The 27,053-nt window shown below is 40.1% G+C and overlaps 1 protein-coding gene across 2 annotated transcripts; it reads left to right on the top strand.

The window, feature by feature from the left end:
- Window positions 1-1,341: 1,341 nt before the first annotated feature.
- On the top strand, window positions 1,342-26,372 carry LOC306872816 (zinc finger CCCH domain-containing protein 13-like). Of its 2 annotated transcripts, none has more exons than XM_079421672.1 (21): window positions 1,342-1,490; window positions 2,478-2,624; window positions 2,978-3,087; window positions 3,183-3,297; window positions 3,404-3,515; window positions 4,160-4,287; window positions 4,408-4,452; window positions 4,576-4,751; window positions 4,834-5,034; window positions 5,453-5,608; window positions 6,024-6,382; window positions 7,336-7,770; window positions 8,268-8,483; window positions 11,042-11,555; window positions 12,671-12,780; window positions 12,884-14,131; window positions 15,521-16,078; window positions 16,172-16,315; window positions 21,429-21,629; window positions 22,715-22,878; window positions 25,745-26,372. In XM_079421672.1, exons 2-21 carry the CDS (start codon window positions 2,487-2,489, stop codon window positions 25,898-25,900), a joined length of 5,286 nt encoding a protein of 1,761 aa, XP_079277798.1. In that variant the 5' UTR covers window positions 1,342-1,490; window positions 2,478-2,486; the 3' UTR covers window positions 25,901-26,372. The 2 variants fall into 2 exon arrangements, with proteins under 2 accessions (XP_079277798.1, XP_079277797.1); XM_079421671.1 differs by having other exon boundaries at window positions 11,039-11,555.
- Window positions 26,373-27,053: the final 681 nt, after the last annotated feature.

Here is a 27,053-nt window from a genome sequence, read left to right as displayed (position 1 = left end):
ACTCTTGACTAAACAAAATGTGTACTTAAAAGGTGCTAACAACAATAGAGAAAATGCAATATTTGTAACAAATAATAGTAACAAATAAAACAATTTTTGAGAGCGAGGTTATTGTAAGTGTGTCCTAACATAACAAGTAGCCTATCATAGTTTGTATACAGCTATTTTTACCAAAATAAAACACTGGCATCTTGATACTGGCCTCTAAATTGTCATGTTAACACTTTGTTTCCTTTGCGTTTTTGAAACATTTTAAATATAAAACTTAATTTACACACAAAGCACTATTACATGCGGTTTGTGATATAGCTGCTGTCAGATACAGTTCACTGCTTCATCTTTCAATAAAGTTTATTTGCAAACAATGAGGGTGGCCAACTTCAGAAAAGATGATAAGGGACAATCATGGCTCTTTATAGGAAAATATACTGGTCAAATAATATCAACTAGTGGTGGTTGAGGAGAGACCCCCCACATGATTGTAAAGTGCTTTGGCTGTACGGCAATACACAATAAATGCGCTATATAAATGCATCATTCATTCATTCATTCATTCAAATAAGGGACAGAATAAGGGACATTCAAAATATTTGTAGTGTAGTGTATGTCATTTCGACGTCTGCAGTTATGTGTATTAAAGGTGTATAAAAGGTTAGGTGCCAAATACTGGACCTTCATTTAAAAAAAAAGAAAAAGAAAAAAGCTGTGTCCCAATTTGTGTATGTACTTGTATGTTTTTGTGATGAAAATTTACATACTTTTGCGTGTGTAGCACAATAGTATAGGCACGCTTTGGGGACATACCACTTCACCATTATAATATATTTATTGGACTGCTCTGTTGCTTAATTACATGCATCCTGTCACCATTTAAACTGCCCTGTCAATCAACTTGTCCCAGTTAACGTCATCCACATTTTGTTTTATTCCATTTCTACCATACTGGAATGAAATGAAGAGGCACAATGATCTACCATGTATTTTTCATGCTGAGCAGACATATACACATTTGTTTTGCTTAACCTTTTTATGCACAATTTAATTCTGTGTCATACCAAAAATAGCGCACAAATATTATACCAAATTGTACTACTATAGAATTGTGACTGCAGTGGTGTAGTAACTTAAATATCATCAAGAAAATATTTAATTTCATTAAAATAAATTGTTTCCTTTTTTCCACCATTAATGCTTTAATGCCTGATATGAAAATAACAGTCAAATATAACAACAGAAAAATTATTATTATTATTGGAAGAGTTTACTGAATGTTTAGACAAACAATATATTTAAAGCAATCTGACGACCAGACCTCCAGTTTCCCATAATCCTCCTCTCCTCAGAGCTCCGGGAAGCTGTATGTGTGGAGTGCCTCGCAAGCATCATGACGGCGGCTAAGAGGAAGACCGCTTTGCAAGATTTTTGCATGTGATTAGGAGGTTATCCCCAATAGTCTGTGAAACTGGACTTGACGCATCATTCATATTCGGGTAAAGCGCTCGTTTGTATTTGTTCACGGCTTCTTCAGCAGCGGTTTCCGCGGGGTCTTTATGGAGGCTTGTGTTATCAGTGTAGGCCGCGCGGCACTTGAACACCTCTTTACAAATTAATGACCGCTTAAAACACGCAAATTATTAATATTCTTCTTTATTGGTGAAATCTCGTATGCCGTACTAGTAGCTATAACTGTGATACTGTTAATGCGCGTTATAGAGAGAGGGGCAGACAGTGCGCGTTGTACAAATGTGAAAAATGCAGTGCTTGTGCTAATGTTTACAATGTCCCGCGGCCACGAGAAACCAGGAAATATCAGGGAAGTAGAACATAGTATTTATTTATTTTATTATTCTTTTTTGAAAAGTCACGGAAATGTATTACAAGTTTAAACATCATGGGAATGTGTGTGGTGGTAGTAAATAGCTCTGCATCGAGGATCAGAAAGCATAATCATCCATTGTGCTGCATATAAATCTCAGACTGTTTTTGATACTTTTGTGTACGAATAAGTAGAATATATATTTATTTTAAAATTGTAGTTATTGGGTATAAGTCTTACTCGGAATTCTCCTTATATCCTAATATTTTTAAGAATACATATGCAGTAATCATGAATGGCTGGAACAGTCATGGACATTCATTGGTCTGGTGAAAAGTGTGGAAATCTAACGTTACTCATTGAAGAACATAAAATACATAATCTGTATTTTATGCTGTAGGCTGAGGTCAAGACCAAGTCCAAGATCATATTGTCTGATAGAAATGTATATACCTTAAAAATGCAATGCATCTGCCAAATGCAAAAATGTAAATGTCTTGCTTGAGGCAGAGTCCAAGACCATATTTTCGTGTTCTTGTCATGGAATTGGTCTTGACTCAAACTCTGTGCTCATTTGGTCTTGGTCTTGACTTTGACTCAAATGAGTACTCCACTGCATTTAGCTTCCTAATGCTGGTGCCTTGCTTTTTTTCTAACGCAGCCCTGCAGAATGTCCAAAATCAGGCGGAAGGTTACAGTGGAGAATTCGAAGACCATATCGGACAGCAGCAATAGCACGACCACCCCCTCCCGCAGGCCCAGCGTGTTTGAGAGACTCGGGCCCAGCACGGCCAGTAATGCAGCAGAGGTAGGGATACAGGTCACTAACTGTTGTGCTTTAAAAACCTAGTGTGCTGCCTAACTAGACAGTATTACCTGTGTCTAGGTAGCTCACTTTGTTTTTGTAAAAGTGTATGAGTGAAAAAGAATGTAAAATAACAATGTTTTGGTCCAAAGACCTTCGTCAGTTTGCCTGATGAAGATCTTTGGACTGAAACGTTATTTTAAAAAATTTTGAATAAAGTGTAACAGTGTGCAGATCTTGTATGCACTTTTTTGATGATACCCTTTGATAAAGCACCTGGCTAAAATATTTTCGGAGGTGTGTATTTTCACCCTTCTTTTATGAAAAAGAATGACCCCCATTTGCCTCCCATGCAGACTCATTGTAGAAACTGGTTAAAGACTGGGAACTGCAGTTACGGTAACACGTGTCGATACACACATGGAACCCCATCACGAGGAAAAGGCTTCTCTGGAACATTCAACAGGTGCGAATCATCTATTGAAGAGATGCTGTTTTATAAGTGTACATGCTCCAATACCTGGCTGAATTCTTGACTTTCAACGTGTGTTTGCTGTGCAGGTCAGCCGAGAGGCCCACTGGGGATCTCCGGGAGAGGATGAAGAATAAGAGACAGGATGTAGATGGTGACACACAGAAAAGAGATACAGACGAGCCCACATCACCCACAACCAGAGTAAGACGCTTTAACAGCTTTGGAGTTAAAATTTCATTAGTTTTGCATTTTGTTGATAAAATTTAGAGGTTCTTTGACATTGAAAAAGATGTGTTTTTCTCATTAGAAGCGAGATTCATCCCGAGGCAGACACAGAGAGAAAGAGGATATTAAAATCACAAAGGAACGCACTCCAGCTAGTGAGGAGGATACCGCAGATTGGGAAGCCAGTCGTGAAGGTAAAAGGTTCTCCAAAGTAGCCATAAAATTGAGGTATGTGATTAGAAATAATTTAAAAGAACAGTTCACCCAAAAGTTTTAATTCTGTCATTAATAACTCACCCTAATATTGTTCCAAATCCAGAATGTTGTTATTCTTCAAAGCACAAATTAAATCTTTCTTTTTAATGAAACCTGGGAGATTTCTAGCCCTCCATTGAAAATTCATTCCACCAAAACTTTGATGCTTTAAAAAGTTAATCCTAGTTAAATCTAAGTCTTCTGATGGGACATGATCACTTTATATGAAAAAGTTAAATTTAGGCTTTTATTCAGATATAAACACTGATCAACTCACATACATAGAGCACATCAAATATGGAAAACGGTAGCTTAACCGTGCTGATTCTTGTGCATAAAATAAGTCTAAATTAAAGATATCTTAATTTGCATTTTGAAGATGAATGAAAGTTATGAATTTGGAACTACGTGAAGGTGAGTAAATGATGACAGAATTGTTATTTTTGGCTGAACTATTCTTTTTAAACAAGGATGATTTATGTTTTGATTTTGAATGGAGTACAGTCTTTTCCTCCCTCTTTCTTATGTTGTCTCCCTGTCAGTTTGAGTCCAGCAGTTTTATATTTGTCATTGATTTTACTAGATTCTGATAACGGTGACTACGATTACGAGTTATCTCTTGAGATGAAGAGACAGAAGATTCAGCGTGAGCTGATGAAGCTGGAACAGGAGAACATGGACAAACGAGAGGAGATCATCATCAAGAAAGAGGTATGTTGCATAAAATTATAATAGGTTTTGTTGCATAAATTCCAAATTTTGAAAGAAAGTGAATGTTGGTTATCCTGAATTTATTAACACGCATAGTAATGGCATGCATGCTCTCAACAGGACCCAGTCCCTAAAACCAGGACCAGTAATACTTCAAAGGACAGGGTAGGTTATTTTATCAAAGACATACTACAGTGAACATTAATTGAGACTTTATGTATTATGTTGGCTTTTTACCAGACTGGTAACGCTTGGTTTTTATTTTGGCGTGGTCTTGATCTGTTTTAGGCTTCTCCGGAGCGCAGCAGTTCTAAGGGGTCACCCTCGTCCCGTAAATCCAGCTCACCCAAACATAGAACAGGGAAGAGTGGGAACTCCAGTAAGAAAGAGAAGAAGTCCTCTACTTCCTCAGTCATTTCCTCTCCAGTTTCTGACCAGACCAGGGCAGAGGAAACAGACAGCAGGTTGGAAAGTGTAAATCAGCATTTAGTTTAAACAGATGTTTATCAATTTAAATACTTGACTGCTCTTTAATTTTTCAACCAGGTCATCTAAGAGTGGCCATGGCAAAAGAAAAGGGCCACGAACACCCAGTCCTCCTCCACCTGTCCCTGTGGACAACCCAGTGACTGGGAAGAAGCACAAAAATAAACACAAGAACAAGGAGAAAAGTGAGGACAAACCTAAAGAAGGCAAAGAACGAGGACGAGATACGGAGAAACACAAAGAGAAAAAGGAAAAACGCAGGTATAGTCACCTTCAAAAGTATTAAAGTATTGAAATTTGGTACGAAGTGTGTACTTTTGTCTAAATGTAACTATACCAGTTTTTCTGGTCTGTTCGGTACCCGCTAAGAGACGGCTGCTTTGAAATCTTCCCCTGCATGTCTGTTTTTGCAGTGTTGAGAATTTTGGCCAATCCGAGATTGAAGAGGGAGTGTGTTCCACAAACTTTTGCTCTTGTACTGAAATTAGTACAGAGACTACTGCTGCCGACTACTGAGATTTTGGATTCACGACAACACTAATAGATTATTGCCATAATGTGTTGTATTTGCTAATATTGTTGGTGCTGGCCCAGATACATTTGATCATCCCTGTTTTATCAGTGTATGTGAAAACAAATAATAAAACAACATAATCTTTTAACCGTTCCTTTATTGCAGGGACCGGTCTGATAGTTCCCATAAAGCCAAACGCTCAATAACATCAGAGGAACGTTCTGGAAGTCTTTCCCCACCCTCAAGGGAAGCGTCACCCCTAGCCAGAAGGAGGTCATCCTCCCCTAAACCCACTTCCCAAAAACGGTCCTCGCTGCAGAGGTGAGAAGAGCTGTGTTTAAAGAATTATGTTAATCCAGTATCTCACAGATTAGGGCAAAGTCACTTTTGACATATCTTTGAGATATCCATGAGTTCATGAAGTTATTTAATTCTAAAACTAAGAGTATATATATTTTTTATAAATGAATTCAACACAGGCTGCTTGACAGCCCTTTTTCATTTGAGAAAATGCTTTAAAAACAATTTTCCTTGTTCTTTTACATTTGTTACAAAAAATTATTCTTTTGAACATTCTATTCATCAAATCGTAGAACGATTTCTGAAAAATCATGTGACCTTACAAATATCAGTCAAATGCGTATCCTGACATTTAACTTGTAACAGTAGTTTGTTTCAGAGAAATTGTAAGGGCAACTATCGGTTTTATCTTCATCTTGCGCGTTTCCTTTCTCAGGTCTAGAACTCCACCCCGTCACCGCCGCAGCCCCTCCCCTCCCTCCCGACAGCACCCCTCCCCATCTTCACGCTCTGGCTCCTCGGCACAGAGACACTCCCCATCTCCTCGCCACAGACGGGGTTCTATCTCTCCTCTTTACCGAGACCTTCCTCCTCCATCTTCATCCTCACCACCTCCCACTCAGTCCTCACGCCGCTCCCGCTCTCCACTCACCCCGCAGAGAGACCCTTCACCAACACCCGCTCCTCGCAGGTCCAGCCCCAGTGTCCGTCACCGCTCCCAGGGCAGGGAGAGGGGGAGATCAGAGCGGGACAGGAGTCCTGCACTGCAAGAGAGACGGCATGAGCGTAGAGATGGTGAGAGATACACATCACAGAGTAATTACTGAGAAGGGCTATAACCATGTTTTGAACATTGTGAGGGAGATCTTTTTTTTTTTTTTTTTTTTCTTCAAATAAAGGGCTTAAATGAATTTAAGGGAATGAAGACAAAATAAAAACAATAAGTTTAACATTTCTATTGTAAAACAGTTGTCAGATATTTTTATATTTAGTTACTTCAAACTTTAATCATTTAGAAAATGAAGTGTCATGCTCGGTATCAGTGATCAGTAAAGCCCAACTTCTTTGATTTTGATTGGCCATCTTAAACTGGAGTCAACAATTTGGTCATTTCTAAATATCGAGAGGGACCTGTCCCACTCAGTGTCTATTTTCAGACCCACCCATGACACATTTTTTGTTGTCTTAATTATGTGATGTACAATTTAGGTTCATGACATCCATTATTCTGTTTGACTGGTTGTTCATATGACAATGTAAGTACAAATACCGTTCAAAAGTCTGAACTGTGTTAATTTATTTTTTTTATTCCAATTATGGAAAAGCTGAATTTTCAGCAGCCATTACTTATTTTTAAAGACATGTTTTGTTATCAATGTTGAAATCTACTGTGCTGCTTTATATTTTGTGGAAACAATCATAAATTTTCTGGATTCTTTGAATCAATTTAATGCATCCTTGCTGAATGAAATGAGTGGTGCATATACAGTATGCGAGTACAGTTCTGATGATGAAATTCACGTCACGCGCACTGTACACTGACCCTCATGTGCACGTAACAAGTGAAGTATTTGGGCATTACACAGCTTAACAGCTAAACCTTTTTTTTTTTACTACTATTCATGTAGTCCTGTATGGGTGTGGTGTTTGGTTTTCACCATACTTTTGGCCATGTGCAGCTACTGAATAATTTAGTAATTGACAGCCTTTTAGATCTCCTGCTCACTTAATTTCCTTTGTGTCTTTAGAGAGCCGCGGAAAGCATGAGAAAGACAGCAGCCGTGACGAGCGGGACTATGAGATCGAGCAAAGCACTTCTCGAGATGACCGTGATGCCAGGGATGGCAGAGACCGGCGTGGTGAACGTGATAGAAGAGATGTCCGGGAAGAGCGCCAGCACCGCGGGGAGGTCAAAGACACTCGGGATACCCGTGCAGGAGAAACACGAGAGCGCTCAGGACGAGAATCTCTGGAGCACAGAGAGAGAGACCGGGACCGGGAAAGAGAGAGAGAACGAAACGAAACCCATAGAAAGGAGGAAATGACAGGCCAGGAGGAAAGGAATTACGGAAGAGGACATGGAAGGGAGGAATTGAGAAATGACAGTAGAGTGGACAACAGGAACGAATCTCGAGCTGAGAGAACGGGCAGAGGAAGGGGCCGTGGGGATGCCACAGAGAAAGGTGAGAAGATAACGATGAGCCATATTTTTTGTCAGCTACATCTAAAAAAGGCCATCACAATATTATGAAAATTTCACTGCTCGTGGTCAATGCGATTATCTATGGAAAATAGAGGAATAATGATATCAGCCAAATTTATCTTTCACTTTTAGTTTGTGTTTTCGTTTTTTTTGGCCAATGAAGGTCACTACAAATGCAGTGTAGGGAATTGTAATTGTACAAAAGCATTTAAAAAGAACTTGCGTTTGATCAGCACTATCTGTTGCTGATTTACTTTAGCTGTTCAAGAATTCAGAACATCAAAAATACCACTTTAAAGCATAAACAGCTAGCGGAGACTTAGAAAATGCTAGTAAAAATCAATGCAAATTGTACTTTTCATAAAATTTAACATTTATTAATTGCATTTCATGAGGATTGCAATAACATAAGTGCTAGAAACATTAATTTTAAATTGAGAATTTTAAAACTGGATTATGATGAATTTTGTGTTTCAGGTTCTGCTCGTGGTGGTAGAGCGTCACAGGCGGACGCTAGCAGTGCTAGTGGGCATGACAGCTGGGAGTCCCGCAGCAGTGGTCTGAGAGAGAGGAGCTCAGAGAGAAACACTGATCGTGATCGCTACGATAATGACAGACAGAGAGGGGAACAGCCCAGAGATGAACGACGGGGAGGACATGCAGAGAGAGACCGCCGTGACAACAGAGAAAGAGGTGACTGATAAGCAAGAGATGTTCTTCTTATTGGGAGATAGCAACCTCAGTAGCTCAAGAGTAACCCTCAACTTGGATCACCTGTTGCTTAATAACCAATCATGTTGTAGCCTTGATGCCATTAAATTACTGTCAGGCGGAGAATGACAACACCACAACACTTTTTTACCATAGTAAAGGGCAGTCGTGGCCTAGTGGATAGAGAGTCGGACTTGTAACCCGAAGGTCGTGGGTTTGAGTCTCAGGTCCGGCAGGGATTGTAGGTGGGTGGAGTGAATAACCAACACTCTCTCCACCCTCAATACCACCGAACCCCCAACTGCTCCCTGGGCGCCGCAGCATTGGCTGCCCACTGCTCCGGGTGTATGTTCGCTACTGTGTGTACACTTGGATGGGTTAAATGCAGAGCACAAATTCCGAGTATGGGTCACCATACTTGGCCACACATCACTTCCCTTTCCTAAAGCAATCTTGCAAAAAAAAGTGTGTCCGGTAAGCTTTAAAGCTTGAAAGACAAAATGGCAGATAGCAACGGCACAGCAGTTTGATTGGCTGTTTGGGCTGTCAATCTTTTATCTAAGGTCAGTTGTCTGTGAACACTTTTTTTGTATGTGTATAAACTCCAAAAACTGATCAATTTCAATAATTAAAATTATTTTTAGTGACAAACATGTTGAAGATTAGTCAGTAAACTGTTTCCTCACAAAAGCAGTTTTTTCACCATACTGAAGAATCTCCTCCATTGGCATCCATTCAAAAACGATCTTTTGTCTTCTCCCCAGTATACCACAGCATTATGCTTTTTTTCCTGGAATTAAATGATTTGTGAATTATTTTTTTTTTTTTTTTTTTTTTTTTTTTTTTTAACTATCTCTAATTAGGGGTGTGCGATATGACGATTTTTGATCGTGGACGATAAAAATGTCTCCACGATCTGCTTTTGAAGAAATATCGTAGTATCGTTCTACAGAACACATTGTCAAATACAGTTCTGGTCTCCGTCTCTATATACTGTACAACACGACATACAGCAGTAGAGTTACTCAGACAGGACACTGCACTTATTCGCGATCGCAAAAGTACATTATTTGCACACAAGCCTTGCTGGTTAAATGTTTAATTCGCACTCTGGTCTGACGTGCGCTTTTTCTGAGCGCATACACCTGAAGCACGCGCACTAAAACGCCTGTCTAACAGCGCGAGCGCCTGATTACTCAACTAAGTTATATTTTGTGCTAATACTGTCAAAACACACAAGGTTTACATACAGACTGAGTTGGTTATCTCTAAAATGAAAGTAAATAGTTAAGAGAGAAACAGATGCGTGCCTGTATATTAGATGCGTGCAGCTCTTAAAGGGACAGGACACTAAACATGCTGTCGACTGTCATTAAAGGGATAGTTCACCCTAAAATTTAATTTCTGTCATTATTTACTCTCTCACATGTTGTCCCAAACCTCTATTAATTTCTTGTGCTGAACCCAAAATAAGGTATTTTGAAGAATGAGGGTAACCGAACAGTTGCTGGTCTACATTGACTTTGATAGCAGGAAAGAAAAATCCCATGGAAATCACTGAGGACCAGCAACTGTTTGGTTTTCCACCTTCTTCAAAATAGCATTTATGTTCAGCAGAAGAAAGAAACTCATTCAGGTTTAAAACAACTTTTGAGTAAATGATGGTATAAAAATAAAACATTATGACAGAATTGACAGACAGATGACAGAATATTTATTTTTGGGGGAAATATTCATTTAACGTTAACAAAACAACAAAACACAAAGAGAAAAATCACTCACTATTCTTGACTGAAAAACTTTAATACAGTTGCTTTAGGAATCAGTCTATGTAGTGTTTTATTTTTATATTTGTTCATTCAATTTCATTGAATGCTCTGCTAAATACAACTATTGTACCTGAAAATAAAGCACTTTTTTTATTATTTGTATATTATGTGTATTTGTAATGTGTATCTTTGTTCTTATTTTTTAATAAGAAAGATAAAATAATGAAAAAGATTTATCTTCACCCACTTTGGCCTAAATATCTGCCATGCGTCTTTGTCTTTCTAGTTTGGCTGTAATGCTCAGACAACTTGTAAAACCAAAATAGTAAAACTAACATGACAAAGAATCGTGATAAAATCGTGAATCGTGATATTTCTAAAAAAAATCGTGATATGATATTTTTCCCATATCGCCCACCCCTATCTCTAATGTTGCTTCAAACCTGTATGCCATTATATTTTCTGTGAGATTCTAAAGGAGATTTGAGAGAAATGCTCATGTAGCTCCATGTATAGAAAGACAGTTTGTCCGTCAAGCTCCTAAAATTACAATAAAGTGACAAAGTAGCCTACTATTAAAAAAGTCACTATGACTTGTTTGTGATAGTTCAAGTCTTCTGAAGCCATTCGGTAGCTTTGTCTAAGAAACAGACAGAAATTTACATTGTTTCACTTCAGGAAACTTTAAACAGGGTGCACAAGTCTGAACAATTTGTTTCACAGGACATAGAGAGCAACTTTTGGTGTTATTGATTTGTTTTTGTTCAGCAGAACAAAGAGCGCCTTCTCCTGTCCGCCAGCAAAACCGCAGTGAGGACCTTGATCGTGAAGAGAGAAGAGATGATCGGAGGAATGATCGAGGAGATGACAGAAGAGATGACCGCACCCGTGAGAGAGAGAAGGACAGAGATAGAGAAAGAGAGAGGGAGCGGGAAAGAGAGAAGGAGAGGGAGAAAGAACGGGAAAGAGAGGCTGAAAGAGAGCGTGAAAGAGCTAGGGAGAGGGAGCGGGAGAGAGAGAGGGAAAGAGAGAGGGAGAGGGAGGAGAGAGAAAGAGAGCGGGAAAGGGAAAGAGAAAGAGAGGAGCGGGATAGGGAGCGAGAAGAGCGGGAGAAAGAAAGGGAACGAGAGAGGAAGGAGAGGGAACGGGAGAGGGAGCAAAGAGAGAGAGAACGGCAGAGGGAGTGGGATGAGAGAGAAAAAGGGAGGGACGAGAGGCGAGAAAGAAGAGATGATTCGAGAGATGACCGCTCCACTCGAGATGCTCATGAAGAGAGAAAGAACATGTAAGTGCTCCAGTGTTATTGCTCATTTTTACAGACAAGCTCTCTGGAATCAGGCAACCATATAATTGTATAATGGATGCTAAACTGTATATCACTTATTTGTCCTAGGAAACATACTGGTGCTACTTTATCACTTTACAGTCTATTTTTTTTCCATGCCAAAGAAACACTGATGTTGAGCATTTTATCTGTCTGATAAAGATTGCCCAATTATTTTTTTACGCTATTGGGCCTTTTAATTTGTCTGTTTTGAGTAAATTAAAAAATAAAACGCAAAAACTAAAATCAGTCATTTTAAATTCTGCAACTGAATTTAGACATCACAGTATTGCAATGTACAGTAGGCAATAGTGCCATTACTGTTTTTAAAGGATAACTTTAAAGCACTGAGCAATTGACTCCAAAGTTAATTGAAATGTAAAAATATGGGACATACTAAGCATGCAAAATTAAAATTTCCAGTATCAATAATTACATTTCTTAAACACCAGTGCCATATTGCAGCTTAACTGTATAAAAGTATAAAAGATTGTTCTATGGACAGTATTAATTTTAATATACATGATGATAGAGAGCTAGATGTATACCCATAGATTGAAAGCTAGAAGATCTGAAATCACCTAATAATGCAGGATATTTCATGATATTGTTCAGCTGGCAGTACATTTACACTGCTGTTCAAAACTTTAGGGGGGTGAGGGATAATTTGAGGGGTGGGGGGGAGCATTTATAATGTTACAAATGATTTGTTTCGAATAAATGCTGTTCTTTAAAACTTTTTATACATCAAAGTTTCAAATATTCCACAAAAACATGAAGCAGCACGTACTGGACACGTACTGGAGACTTCTTTCAAAAACGTTAAGAAAGTTTACAGACCAGAATAGAGTTGGGCCGATGCTATTGTCCATCGCCGATGGCTGATAGACATCATGACGTTGAGCCGGCATCGTCCGTCGCGATGTTTAACTGTAGACATCATCTGATGCCAATTTTGTAGACATCGCCCAACCCTAGACCAGAACTTTTGAATGCTAGTGTATGTGTTATAAACAGTTTGACATTAGAAATTTTCTCAGGTGTTCAACAATGTTTGCCTTTCTCTTTGTTTGCAGTCGTAAGAGACATCGTGCTGAGAACACTCCCAGTCCACGGCCATCTCCTAAAAGAGTGCGAGATGTGAGCCCTGCAGACAGTGACGGTTACAACAGTACTGAGGAGAAAGGTAGGAGTTCAGCTGAGCAAGTGCAAGGTTATGTTTACACTCCTCAGATCTATTGTGCACATTTGCAGAATAATTGGACGCAACATGTATGGTTTTGTTTCAGGTGATAAGCACCGACTGTTGAGTCAAGTGGTTCGTCCTCAAGAGACGGCCCGCTCGCCTGTCCGCTCCTTTACTGATGATAAGCACAACCGCTGGAAAGATGATGACCGCCGTGGGGATAAAAAAGAAATCCGTGGCCGACACGAGGAGGTGGATTCCCGCGTTGAGAGAGCAGCAGGAAGAGGAGCAGAGCGACGTGGAGAACACGCTCCAGATATTTCTGCTACGGTCATTTCTGACTCCAGAAAAGGAAAAGAGCAGAGGGATCTCCCTACTGCCGCCCTCACTCCTCCTCCTCCTCCTTCCATAGAGGACAGAGACTCTTTATCAGCTGTTCATGAAGAGGGGAAGAAAAAGACTAAATCTCAGAAGAAAACTCTGAAGAAGAGCCGTAAAGAGGAGGAATCTGGTGGAGGGGACCGTAGTAACCCTGAACCCCCGTCCTCCTCTTCTGTAGCTGAAGCCCCCCAGGCTCTCCTCTCACCTCGCAAGACGGCCAAGAAGAAAGCCTTAGAAAGGAAGCGCAAGCGCTCACGAGGTCCCGAGTCGGATGTTTCTGAGGACGAGCTGGTCGCCCAGCATCCCCTCAGCAAGAGGCGACGAGGTCCACGTACACCTCCGCCAATCAACAAGGATGACCTTCCCTCCCAGAGGGCTTTAACGGCTGGACAGAGTTCCATCTCCGCTAAAATTGATGCCAACTTCAGCGACTGGTCTGATGAGGATGTACCAGAGCGAGGCGAGACCTCCTCTGCCTCCTTGCCATCCGATAGGCCTCCGGAGCGGCTGCTTCCCTCTGAACCTGCCCCTAGAAGGGGTGCACGCGGTGGCGGTCGGGACCGTACCGACCCCCCCATCGCCCCCCTGCTCCCTGACCCTCCAATGCTGATACAATCTCTTCCTTTACAACCATTACTACCGCAACACATGCTGCGTAAACCACAGCAAGCAGACATGCAGCAGCAGCGCAGCAGTAGCATGGGCAGCAACCAAAGCCGCGCTTCTTCGAGAAGACTACGCTCACCCTCCAATGAGTCGGCCCACCGTGATGAAGGCCCTCAGGGACTCAGGTCCCGCAGAGGACTTATGCAAGGTGGCAATTCTCGGGAGAGAGAGCGAGAGAGGGAGCGGGACAGAGAGCGGGAACGAGAGAGGGAGAGGGCAGCGGCCAGTGAACAGATGGGAGGAGAGCGGAAGTCGAGGATTGATCAGCTCCGAAGAGGAGAACCCAGTCGAAGTACTTCCTCAGGTGAGACCCCTCAAAAGCTTGGAGTTTCAAAGAAAATTTCTGTTAGTATTGTTGAAAATATATTATTTTGTATTATTTAAGTTTAATGGTGTATATAAGAACTAATAATAATAATAATATGGGTACAGTCATTTTAGGCACTTCCAAAACTGCTGCAACAGAGATGGAAATACAATTTTTAAATGCATGAATTAGGGTCTGTTCACGTGTCGCATCTTTTGCGTGCTCAAGTTCGTTATTTCAAATGTAGGTTATAATGTAGTATATGTGCTCATAATGGAAGCGACGTGTTCGTTTTTCTAGGCCCATCCGCGCCGCATTGAGAGAAACATCTCAACTTTTCAGAATGCCGCAAGCGCACCGCAGGTCATGGGACAAGAACCAACCAATCAGCTTCATCCTTTCCCGTAACAACATTTAAAGCTTAGCCAAGATGGAGGAAAAGCTGATCATAGCTGTACAGGGACAGCCATTTTAAAATAAATTTAGTAGCAGAGCTGCTGCAAGCGATTTTTTTTTTTTTTTTTTTTAGTGCTGGAAATCCATTAATCCTTTGCTGAAACTTCCGCGTCTTCATGGAGAGCGCAGGTCATGGTTGCTTAGCAACGGCAGATACCACAGGAGTGCAAGCTATAGATTGCTTTGGAAAGAAGGAGAAAGTGGCGCAACGTGTTTTTAAGTCGTGACAGTCGTGGCCCCTTATGTTTCCATCTTTGTTGCCACAGTTTTGTTGGTGCCTTTTTCTGTTCTAAAGAAGGGGGCGTCCCAACACTTTTGTCCATATAGTGTCTATACAAGTCACTGGTGTTTGGTGATGAGTTTTTGGCTCAAGGTCTGCATATAAAGTCACACCAGAGGTGTTCAGCTGGGATTAGGACTTGGCTTTCTGCAGACCAGTCAAGTTCTTCCACACTGACTGAATCAATCATGTCTTTTTGAACCGTGCCTTATACACCGAGGCACTGTCATGTTAGAATAGAAAAGGGTCCGGTCCAAACTGTTGCTATAAAATTAGAAGCACACAATTCCCTAGAATATCATTATATGCTTTAACATTAAGATTTGTACTCATAGAAATGACTAAAATTGTTAATCCTGTCCATCATTTTTTATACTAGAGATTTTGGATGCAAGTGATCATTTTCAATAATTTGGCATTTGAGTACCCAAGACAAAAAAAAAGATTCAAAATGCAATATGAACGCAAAATGCAGTAAGCCCATTAAATATATATTTGTGTATCTTTACTCTGGTGTTCTGGATGATGTTGAATAAATCTTAAGCAGTTGTTATTGTCACTTTTTTTTTTTTTTTTTTTTTTTTTACTTTTTTTTTGTAATGTTCAAGTTTTGAATTCTTCATAACGTAAACTTTTATTGGCTTCCACAGACCGGCAGGACTCCCGGAGTCACAGTTCTCGTCGTAGTTCACCAGAGTCTGAGCGTCAGGCTCGCTCCAGAGCCGGCTCCTATGACAGCCGCGAGCGTGACCGGGAGCGAGATCGCGATCAGTTGGATCGAGAGCGTGAGAAAAAGGATCACCGTCAGATGCAAATTCAACAAACCCAACAGCGAGACTGGGAACCAGAACCTCGTGAGTGGGGTGGGCGGGGCAGAGAGCCCCTCCTCCGTGGCAACCGCGAGCCAATTAGAGAGAGGGACTTGCGGGAGATGCGTGAAAGGGAACGACTCTTACCTGAAGGGCTGCTGGCACATGAGCGAATGGATCGTGAGCGTGGTGAAAGGGACCGTGAGCGTGAACGGGAAAGGATGCTTCCGTTTGACCTTCAGGCTCACAGGGAACCAAAGAGCAGATCTGAAACTAAGATGGAGAGGGGAGAGTATGAGTCTCTGTTGCCCAGAGAAGCCCTCATGGATGTAGATAAGCCAACAGACAGCCCACAACTGCAAGGGGAAGCATCTGAACCGAAAATGGATAGTCTTGATGGTAGGACTTTTTTCTCTCGCAACGTCTCAAACTATTGCCTGATATGTGAGAAGATTTTGATTAAATTTACTGTGTGTTTGTTCCATCTCTCAGAAGAGGAGGATGGAAAGGGGGATGATGTGCAGTCTGCTGTCTCAGGTGGTGAGGAGTATGAGCCAATCAGTGATGATGAACTGGACGAGATTCTGGCTGACAGTCAAAAGAGGGACGAACAGCAAGATGATGAAAAGATTTCTGGTACGTAACACTATTTAAAACAGGATCCCATGAAGACTCACTTAAACCACAATCAAACGGCCTGCCACAGTCTGATTTGTCCCACCACAATTTCACTTCTTATAATAACATAGGATCTGTTACTTGGATGTTTTACCAAAGCAATGGTGCAAAACACAGTCAATCAAACTGAACTTGCAATCTTGATTTGGCTTAGACCACTTATAAAACTGCTTTATAAAAAAGGCTGCGATTATAAATATACGCTTTTATGAATGCAACGTGCACCATTTACTTTCAAATGAGTAATATTTGCAAAACCTTGTTGCTAAAGTTGTGTAGAGAAGCGTTTGTAAACCTGTTGTCAGAGAAACTTTAAGGGCAGTTTTACACCAAAACAAAAGCTTTCAGATTTCATGTGGAGAAAAACATACGTATTGTAATTTTATTACTGTAAAATAATTAATATACTTCAGGGCTCCAGACAAAAAAATCGAGTAAGGAGCCATTGGCTCCTATAAAAGAAAAACTTAGGCGCCAAATTATTTTTTTAGGTGCCACAGAATAAAAGTGGTTTATTTTATTATTATCATTTTATTTTTCCCCCCTATTTTAACATTTCAATCATTTTGTCATGTGTTTATGTCTTATCTTTTCTAGGCTTTATCAGCATTTTAATCCATCTTGTAGATGATCAGGTCGACCGGGGGACTAAGGTTCACTTAAAGTGTGAATTAAATGTCTTTTACAACTTGAAATATACAGTCACAAAGAATTGTTCGTTACACAGAATCTGTACCAATATCATGGACCATAAGCATCACTTGGCAACTGAGTGCAGTGCATCCTATAAATGTTGTCAAGTCTTTCACACATTCAGTCTGTTTTTCTTCATTAGTAAAATGCAATTTTATAGGAGGAGTTGAATCATGTACAACAGAATAAGTAAAAATATTAATATGCAACAGCGCATAAATATAGCAAACCGCTCCTCTTTATAGTTATTTTTCTAGCTGACTGATGAGTTTATGGACACTGAGTGGTTAATCTGAGGTAAATGTATTACAATGCAATGTTTACAAGCTTTATACATTTCCTCAGTTTGAAACACTGAATGAGCTTTTACATAAAACATGTAAGTTGTACTATATGCTTTCTTATTGCCTACCTTTTGATCATGTTCATTTCATACTATAGTAGTAAATCGAAATATATAATGGGTTCACTTGCTGCTTTAACTGAGGAGCTAAAGAGATCGCGCCTGAGCATTAAGTGCGATACTCTCCGCTCGCGCGATCCGGACGCATACACGGACCGTGTGGACACGGGGTACTGGTGTTTATTTTACCGAAAGTGTGCGCTTGTGGTCCGCATTAAAGAGCACCCAAACCGCATCATTTGAATTTCGTAGCATTTTAAAGCTGGTACTTTTGTTTATTAAAAAGTAAGACAGCACAAAGCTTTTTGCGATTACTGGATGGCAAGTGCGCTTCAAATAACAGGAAGTCCATGCATTAACAGAACACAGCATATAGACTAAGATCTCGATAAGAAGAAGCCATAGTAGTAATGATTATAAATGAGAATTGTTGACGATATTGCCAGTATCCACAGAGCTGACAGCTTTACCTGTTGAAGTTTGTTCAAGTTGTGCACGAAATAGAAATAGGGCTTTTCTGCACTTGCACTTTGGGGCTGTTTACACCTGGTCACTTCATGCATTTTTTCCTGATCGGATAGCAATCTGATCCTGAAAAGACCAGGTGTAAATGCCGTCCGAAACGCATTCGAGACGGATATAAATCCAATCGCTCGAACCACTTCAGGAGGTGGTCTGGGGGCGAAACCGGACAAGTGTAAATGCATCTGGTTGTTGAAACCACATATGGTAATTTTACTCCTCCCATAATATTAAAATAATAGACGTGTGAGAGCGTTTTATAGGCTATATGGCATGTTATAGTCAGATATGACAGCGCAATGCAACAAGCATCACCGCGGATGAGTAGCGGAGTATTTCTTCAGCAAGCGACGCGCAAACTGAATGAACCTGAAAGTAAGTCGCAGACGCTCAACACACAATCTTCTTCATTAAAAGTAGCGAGACTAGCCTATCTTTCCAGTGCTGATGCCGCGCGCTCTCTTGTTGCGGTCTGATATTGAAATTAGCTGATAATTAATAAAATTATCCATTGCTTTCATTGACGTGAACTCCATTATATTTGCATATGAAGCGGGAATTGAAGAACGGATTTATATCCGTTTTGCGAAGACACATTTATGTGGCCAAGTGTAAATGGGGAAACGTTTTAACAAATCATATAGATATCCGATCAGAGAAAATGCATGAAGTGACCAGGCGTAAACAGGCCCTTTCAGGTCTCTCTGACTGCGTTCAGCAGACTGTGTGTGGCAGAGACGAGGACTGTTTGAAACTCTTTTCCAGTAAAACTTTGATGCGCATCGTCTTATGTAAGTTTAATACGTGAACATAACAAAAGATGTGAGCGCAAAACAATCGGGAAAAAAGTCCTTTCATGCAAATTATACAGGTCCTTTTCAAAAAATTAGCATATTGTGATAAAGTTCATTATTTTCTGTAATGTACTGATAAACATTAGACTTTCATATATTTTAGATTCATTACAACACAACTGAAGTAGTTCAAGCCTTTTATTGTTTTAATATTGATGATTTTGGCATACAGCTCATGAAAACCCAAAATTCCTATCTCAAAAAATTAGCATATCATGAAAAGGTTCTCTAAACGAGCTATTAACCTAATCATCTGAATCAACTAATTAACTCTAAACACCTGCAAAAGATTCCTGAGGCTTTTAAAAACTCCCAGCCTGGTTCATTACTCAAAACTGCAATCATGGGTAAGACTGCCGACCTGACTGCTGTCCAGAAGGCCATCATTGACACCCTCAAGCAAGAGGGTAAGACACAGAAAGAAATTTCTGAACGAATAGGCTGTTCCCAGAGTGCTGTATCAAGGCACCTCAGTGGGAAGTCTGTGGGAAGGAAAAAGTGTGGCAGAAAACGCAGCACAACGAGAAGAGGTGACCGGACCCTGAGGAAGATTGTGGAGAAGGACCGATTCCAGACCTCGGGGGACCTGCGGAAGCAGTGGACTGAGTCTGGAGTAGAAACATCCAGAGCCACCGTGTACAGGCGTGTGCAGGAAATGGGCTACAGGTGCCGCATTCCCCAGGTCAAGCCACTTTTGAACCAGAAACAGCGGCAGAAGCGCCTGACCTGGGCTACAGAGAAGCAGCACTGGACTGTTGCTCAGTGGTCCAAAGTACTTTTTTCGGATGAAAGCAAATTTTGCATGTCATTCGGAAATCAAGGTGCCAGAGTCTGGAGGAAGACTGGGGAGAGGGAAATGCCAAAATGCCTGAAGTCCAGTGTCAAGTACCCACAGTCAGTGCTGCTGGTGTTGGTCCACTGTGTTTTATCAAGGGCAGGGTCAATGCAGCTAGCTATCAGGAGATTTTGGAGCATTTCATGCTTCCATCTGCTGAAAAGCTTTATGGAGATGAAGATTTCATTTTTCAGCACGACCTGGCACCTGCTCACAGTGCCAAAACCACTGGTAAATGGTTTACTGACCATGGTATTACTGTGCTCAATTGGCCTGCCAACTCTCCTGACCTGAACCCCATAGAGAATCTGTGGGATATTGTGAAGAGAAAGTTGAGAGACGCAAGACCCAACACTCTGGATGAGCTTAAGGCCGCTATCGACGCATCCTGGGCCTCCATAACACCTCAGCAGTGCCACAGGCTGATTGCCTCCATGCTACGCCGCATTGAAGCAGTCATTTCTGCAAAAGGATTCCCGACCAAGTATTGAGTGCATAACTGAACATAATTATTTGAAGGTTGACTTTTTTGGTATTAAAAACACTTTTCTTTTATTGGTCGGATGAAATATGCTAATTTTTTGAGATAGGAATTTTGGGTTTTCATGAGCTGTATGCCAAAATCATCAATATTAAAACAATAAAAGGCTTGAACTACTTCAGTTGTGTTGTAATGAATCTAAAATATATGAAAGTCTAATGTTTATCAGTACATTACAGAAAATAATGAACTTTATCACAATATGCTAATTTTTTGAAAAGGACCTGTATATAGTCGCCAGTGGCGACCTCAGCAAAAACTTCACTCGCAAATTTATATTTTTGGTCGCAAATGCGACCATTTTAGTCGCAGTTTGGAGCCCTGTACTTACCATAAAATATATATATTTTTTAATTATTTTAATAGCAACAACAATGTGGACTGAGACACAATCACAAATAATTCCACTTCAAGTCAATGGAAAGACTTTACTACTCTGTTCAAAAGCTCTTAATATGGATTTCCTAACTTTGCTATCACAGTGCACAAGATTGATGCATATTATTTTAAAATGTACAAAATGTTCTTCTTGGGAGCATAGCTCCTGACCCATCTTGTTGGGCTAAGGTCTACCCACCTTTGTATCACAAAATCAGAATAGGAATAAAAAAAACTTTTTTTTTTTTTTTTTTTTTTTTTTTTTTTTTGTAATTCCTGAAACTGAAATGTTCTTAACCTGATTTAACAATCCGGTTAAGAACACTTCAAACGCATGTGCCTGCAGTGACAAAGGCAGCAAATTTGCATATGCCACCTTTGCCATGTTTTTCATTGTTGTCAAGTCACCTTTATTTATATAGCGCTTTTAACAATACATATTGTGTCAAAGCACTTAACAGTATCAAATTGGAGGATAGAGTGTCAGTAATGTATAAAAATAAGATTAAACACTTAATTTTCAGTTAAAGGCATTTTGTTGTCTGCATGAGCAGACGTGTTCAGATATGCATACTGCCCTTATGAAAAATATAATAGAAAAATATATTCGATGATCAAGTTTGCACTGTGACTATAACAATGGAAAGAAAAAAAAGCTTTGGCCATATGTAACTTTTTTTTTTTTTTTTTTTTTTTTTTTTTTTAACATTCTATTCAATTAATTTTTACAGAATAATACACACACTAACAAAGACATAAGCAGAAACTATGTAATCACAGTCTTAAAATTCCTCTATCCCATATTCCAGTTGTTTATAATATGCCATTTACATGTTCTGTTTCAGGGCCTATAGATGTGATTGATGTAGATTGGTCCAGTTTGATGCCCAAGCAAAAACAGGAGCCTAGAACTCCTGGGGCAGCGCTGCTCCGATTCACCCCAGGGGCTGTGTTGCTCAGAGCAGGAGTGTCCAGACGCTTGGCAGGTCCTCAGCTCCTTGCTAGAGTTAAAGAAGTGTGTTCCAGAGAGTTGGAAGACCCTAAAGGTAAATGTGCAAATCTATCTTTGAAGGAATGCTCCAGTTTGAAACAAACGGGTCACCCAAATATGAAATTTTTCTGGAAGTGTACTCACCCTCAGGCTATCCAAGTTGTAGATGAGTTTAATTCATGAGAACGGATTTGGAGAACTTTAGCATTACAACGCACAGATGAAGCAGCATTTACATCATTTTTTTGGACATACATTGGTCCAAAACAGTTATAAACAAATATGAGGGTAGATTTTGATGTGAGAGGACACCAAGGGGATGGGCTTTTTATATGGCGCTATTCCACTGCGTGGTATGACTTAGAGCCGAACTGAAGTGTGCTGAGCCGTTTGCGTTTCCACTGCAGTTTAGTACCGCTTTAGAGTGGGCGGGATTATTCACGTGTTGTTATAGTTGCGCCGCCTCTACTGCCGTGACTCCTGAAAAACTTTTTAATTCCATGTCGCTCCATCATGCTCTGGCTGGATCTGCTCCTCGGCTATCAATGAGAGGACAGTCTGTACTTCCTCAACAGACAACGAAACAGCCATTTTTTTTTGGTTGTTAAAAGAAAGGTTCACTCATTCAAAACAGTTGCGTTTGATCTTTCGCTGGCTGTGCTGATTTAAATCTAGCTGGTCTGTTGTGTCTTGTGCCACAAGTTCAGTGACGCAGGCAGTGACTATTTTCTCCGGCCAATCAGTGATCAGCAGCGTTTACATGTCACGTTTTGGTAACGGTACGGTTCGCTTGGGACCTCGGCCGAGGTTGTACTAAAAAAAGTACCAGGTATTGTACCCAGTGGAAAACCCCCCCCAAAAGTGAACCGTACCACGCAGTGAAAAAGGGCCAATAGATTAAGGACTCAAATTTTAGCCTAAGGCAATGAGAGTTAAAAACATCTTAATAATGGATTTGTTTCTTACAAACACAGCTTTTGACTTAACAAGACGTGAGAATATTTTCAGCAAAGTCTTGTTATAAATTAGTGTCTACATGTGTATCGATTACTTCAGAAAATACTTATTTTTTTGGTGATCAGTGTAGTTATGCAAACATGATTATTTAACAAGTGACTTGAATCTCATATTTATCCATAGATGCTGATAAACTCTTAGAGCATGATCTGGGTGCTCTGAACATGGCTGCATACAACAGGAGAATGGAGAGGGCCAACCTACTGAGGAGCCTGGGCCCTTGCTGCAAAGCGCTGTGTGCTCGCAGAGACATTGCCATACGCAGACAGCTCCTGAAAAATGACAAGGTGCTTTTATGGTCTTTAATCACAGGCACTTCTTTTGTTTAACCTTGGCTTTCCCAAACTGTATATATTGAGCTCTATTCTGGAATGTGATTAGCTGCCTAAAAAATCTTTACCGGATGTTGGTATTAACACAAGAAATCTACACAGATAAAGAAATTTTAATATTACAGTCCACAAAAAAAATGGTTTTGTAATAAAGTGGAATAACATAGGAAAAAAGTATTGAACAAAAAATATGGCATGGTCAGGCAAGAAAAGACAGCAGCTGATTTCACAAAGTAGTTCTTCCTCTTACTGGGGGAAATTAGAATCAGCTTGGTTAGTGCATGTTGATAGGTTAGAAAAAGGCTTACCCACCTCCTGAATGCAAGTATACAAACATCTCATGATAGGTAGAGGCAAAGAGCTCTTGTGCAACAAGATTGTTGTGCTGCATAAAACTGCACTGGTTACCGATGGATTTCACAACAACTAAATATTCCTGAAAGCATAATTGAGGCCATTTTCCGCAAGTAGAAGGAATATCACTCCACCATCAATCGGCTGCACAGAAGCTTCTCGCAGGATTTCTGATCAGGGAGTCAGACGGTTAGTCAGAAGAGTAGCCTAAGAGCCTAGGACCACTCTGAAAACACTCCTGTAAAATTTGGAGGCAGCAGGTACAGTCGTCACTAAAAAAAACAATAGGTAATGCATTCCATCACCACGGCCTCCAAGCAAACTCAATATGGAAGGCTCCAATATTAAAGATAAGCCATGTTGAGGCAAATCTGAAGTTTGAAACACAAAATTTAATTATTGGGAGAATATAGTCTGCTCAGAGTAGACAAGACAAAAATTTAACCTTTGGCAAAAATACTACAAACCATGTCTGGAGCAGAGATGGCTAAAAATACCATGCCAACAGTGAAGTTTGGAAGTGGAAGCATCATGCTATGGGGCTGTTTCTCTCCACATGGTACAGGCATTATTGAGGTAAAGATGAATGGAGCCATGTACTGGAAGACTCTTCTGATTAATCTGTTCCCATCTACCAGGATGATGAGAATAAGATGAGGATGGACCCTCTAGCAGGATAACCAACCAAACAAAAAATGCTAAATAATGCATAATTAATGCAAAGGAGACTGAATTGGTCCCAGAGGAGTGACCCAGGCAATCGCCTGATTTTAAACCCAATAGAACATATTTGTGGAAGAAACTGAAGATCAAGATTCACAAGAGGGTCCCCCAGAATATTTAAGATGTATGGCTTATTCATACAGAAAGTGTCTTGAAGCTGTCATAGCAAATAAAGAGTTTTCCACTAATTAATGAATGCAATTTCAACAATGTGTTCAATACTTTTTTTTCCTGTCTCATTTCACTTTACTAGACATAACTTTTTATGGATTGTAATATTGTGATTTATTTATCGGTATAGATTTCTTGTGTTAATACCAGCATCTGGTCAAATTTTCATGGAAATCGCTGCATTGGAACGGTTTAATTAAAAAAATGTTAAAACGTTTCCCCCACTGTGTATATATCGTAATATTTAAAGGGGACATCAGATGCCCATTTTCCACAAGTTGATATGATTCTTTAGGGTCTTCATGAAAAGTCTATAACATACTTTGGTTAAAATTTCTCAATGGTAGTGTGAAACACCCTTTTTACCCTGTCAAAAACAGCTCTGTTCACAGTGACCAGTTTCGGGGCATGTCCCTTTAAATGCTAATGAGCTACTGCTCACCCCTCTCTTCTGTGGGGTGACGAGCAGTTCTTTGAGACTGTTAACTTTAGTAAGCACACTATTAGGAAAGGCGATTTGCAAAGATTCATAAAAGAACCTTACACTCACTTCTTCTAGATGCGAAGCTGGATCATGATTTGTGCGAACATAGACGCATTTAGGTAGATCAGGGGTTCATTCAGTCCAAAAACAAAAATAATCCACTGCATCTTCTGTGGCTCAGATGTCGGGAGTAAATGACAACTGCTATGTTCATTATTACATCCAAAAAAAAAAACATCTCAATCGCTTAGTAGCCATTCTTATCTACTCCTGCTCAAACAATGGCGGACTGATGACAGCTCACTCAGGGCGGGTCTATGCTGAAGCGTCAGTGACAATTAACAATCATGGGAGGGGCCTGTGCAGAACTACGTCACCCTGCCAAGAATCTGAGAACAACTTGATCTGAGAGAGAGCTTATTATTTGAGGATTTAAAAAAAAAAAAAAAGCACTGGGTGGATTTTTATCATTATATTGTGGTTGTGTACACACTTATATTCACACGCTACGTAAAAGTTAATTTAGCATGTGATGTCCCCTTTAAAAGAAATCTTTTGTGCTCACCAGGGCTGCAATTATTTACTCAAAAATACAGTAACAACATTTAATATTGTGAAATATTACAATATAAAACAACTTAATGTAATTTATTCCTGTGATTCAACGCTAAATTTTCAGCAGCCATTACTCCAGTCTTCAGTGTCACATGATCCCCAATGATTTGCTGTTCAAGAAACATTTCTTATGACTGTTAAAAACAGTTGTGCTGCTTCATATATTTGTAGAAATTAACTCATGTTTAGGCTTTTTTTTGACGAATAGAGAGTTAAAAAGAGCTGCATTTATTTGAAAAAAAAGCACTTTTGATTAGTTTAGTGCATCCTTTTCTATTAATTGTATTGCGTATTAATTTCTTACAAAAAAAATCGTGACATTTGTCTGGAATTGATCAGAATATATCTGCTGCATATTTAAGTATTCATTTTTTTTTTTTTTTTTTTTTTTTGTACTCGTTTCACTTAAATTAGTTTCATAAGGTGTACATGATTCAGGATTTGGTTTAATGCTTCCATGTTCCTTCTATGTAGGGCACAACCAAGCAAATTTACACCAGCGCTCCAGTGGTGGACAGTGAACTTGTGCAACTGAGTTTACGTCTCTTTAAAAAGAAAATGGCTTCCAGCCTGTCCAGTGGGCAGGAGAAGACTGATTCAGCCCCTGCAGCTGAGCTGTGTGTCTCCTGACTGTGCTCAGTGAGTACAGTCTGAAAGTACTGATCTCAGATCACCGTCAACCCCATTAATTTCACATACTGAAACTGTTTAAGTCAGTGCTGATGGAGGATTGCTACCCTAAACCTCAGAAGAACCACAGAGACTGGACATACTAGCCTGTGGAGATGCTGTCTAAGCTTTCACAACCCTTGAACTTTGAACCAGAAGTGTGATAACTATGTACTGCATACAAACTTTGTCATTTACATTTGTTTTAGAGAAGATTTTTTGTAACGTCAGATGTGTGAACAACGGTTGCTAAATGTTTGTGGGATATACAGTGGGTACTGAAGATGTACATTAAAATGACTGCATTTGTTATGTGCAAAACTTCTGTCCCCCTTGTTTTTCAGTTTTGTTTTTAAACATTTGTGATCAGTCTCAGCACTCTTGTTCTCAGTGATATCGTTTTATTAAAACATGATTCAACATGAAAAGATGCTTTAGTGTATCGACCTTGTTGCTTTAAAGTGGTATCTGTATTATAAATCTATAAAAATGTATTACAGATGCAGCATGTTGTTTTATTAAAAAAAACAACATGCTGGGAAAGCCGATTAGTCACCAGAAGAGACGGACGGCAGCTCGCGTAAGTGTTTTGAATAACTTGGTCGCAGTTCTGTTTAAATTATTTACTTGCAGCTAGGAAGGAATAGTTCGTTTCCTACCCATTTCTACTCTGCATTTTCATTGGGGTTTTGTTTGATTGCACTTACTGGTAATTAGAATAATTTGCGCCTCAGCTGAGAAAGAGCCTGTGTGCAGTCCTACCTTAATGGCTGAGCTGATCAGAAGCCGGCCACAGCTGTTTTCACTCTAGTTTCTTAGACTGTATTTATTTGAGCGTTCAGCCTCCTCGTGTGAAGACCAACGAGTGTAAAGACAGACGACTTTTTCCTGCGCGACTTTGACCGAGCAACGACACCGAGCGCACACTTAAGTATCCTTTTTATCTTCCCTCACACTTTCCTATCCTCTATCCTTCCACGTCTATCATGTGTTTCCAAACCATTCCGGTTCTCTCTCTACCTCGCTCTAAAAATACACGCAGAAGGTTACGTAACCCTGCTAACCTGCGCCCCATCTCTACATCTTCCACTGCACCTCTTTCTTTCTCTGTGGG

The sequence above is a fragment of the Barbus barbus genome (genome assembly GCF_936440315.1).
Source record: "Barbus barbus genome assembly, chromosome: 7".
In the NCBI taxonomy this organism is placed as follows: domain Eukaryota; kingdom Metazoa; phylum Chordata; class Actinopteri; order Cypriniformes; family Cyprinidae; genus Barbus; species Barbus barbus.
Note: the sequence above shows the minus strand (reverse complement) of the source record. Positions and strands in the feature narration are given on the sequence as shown.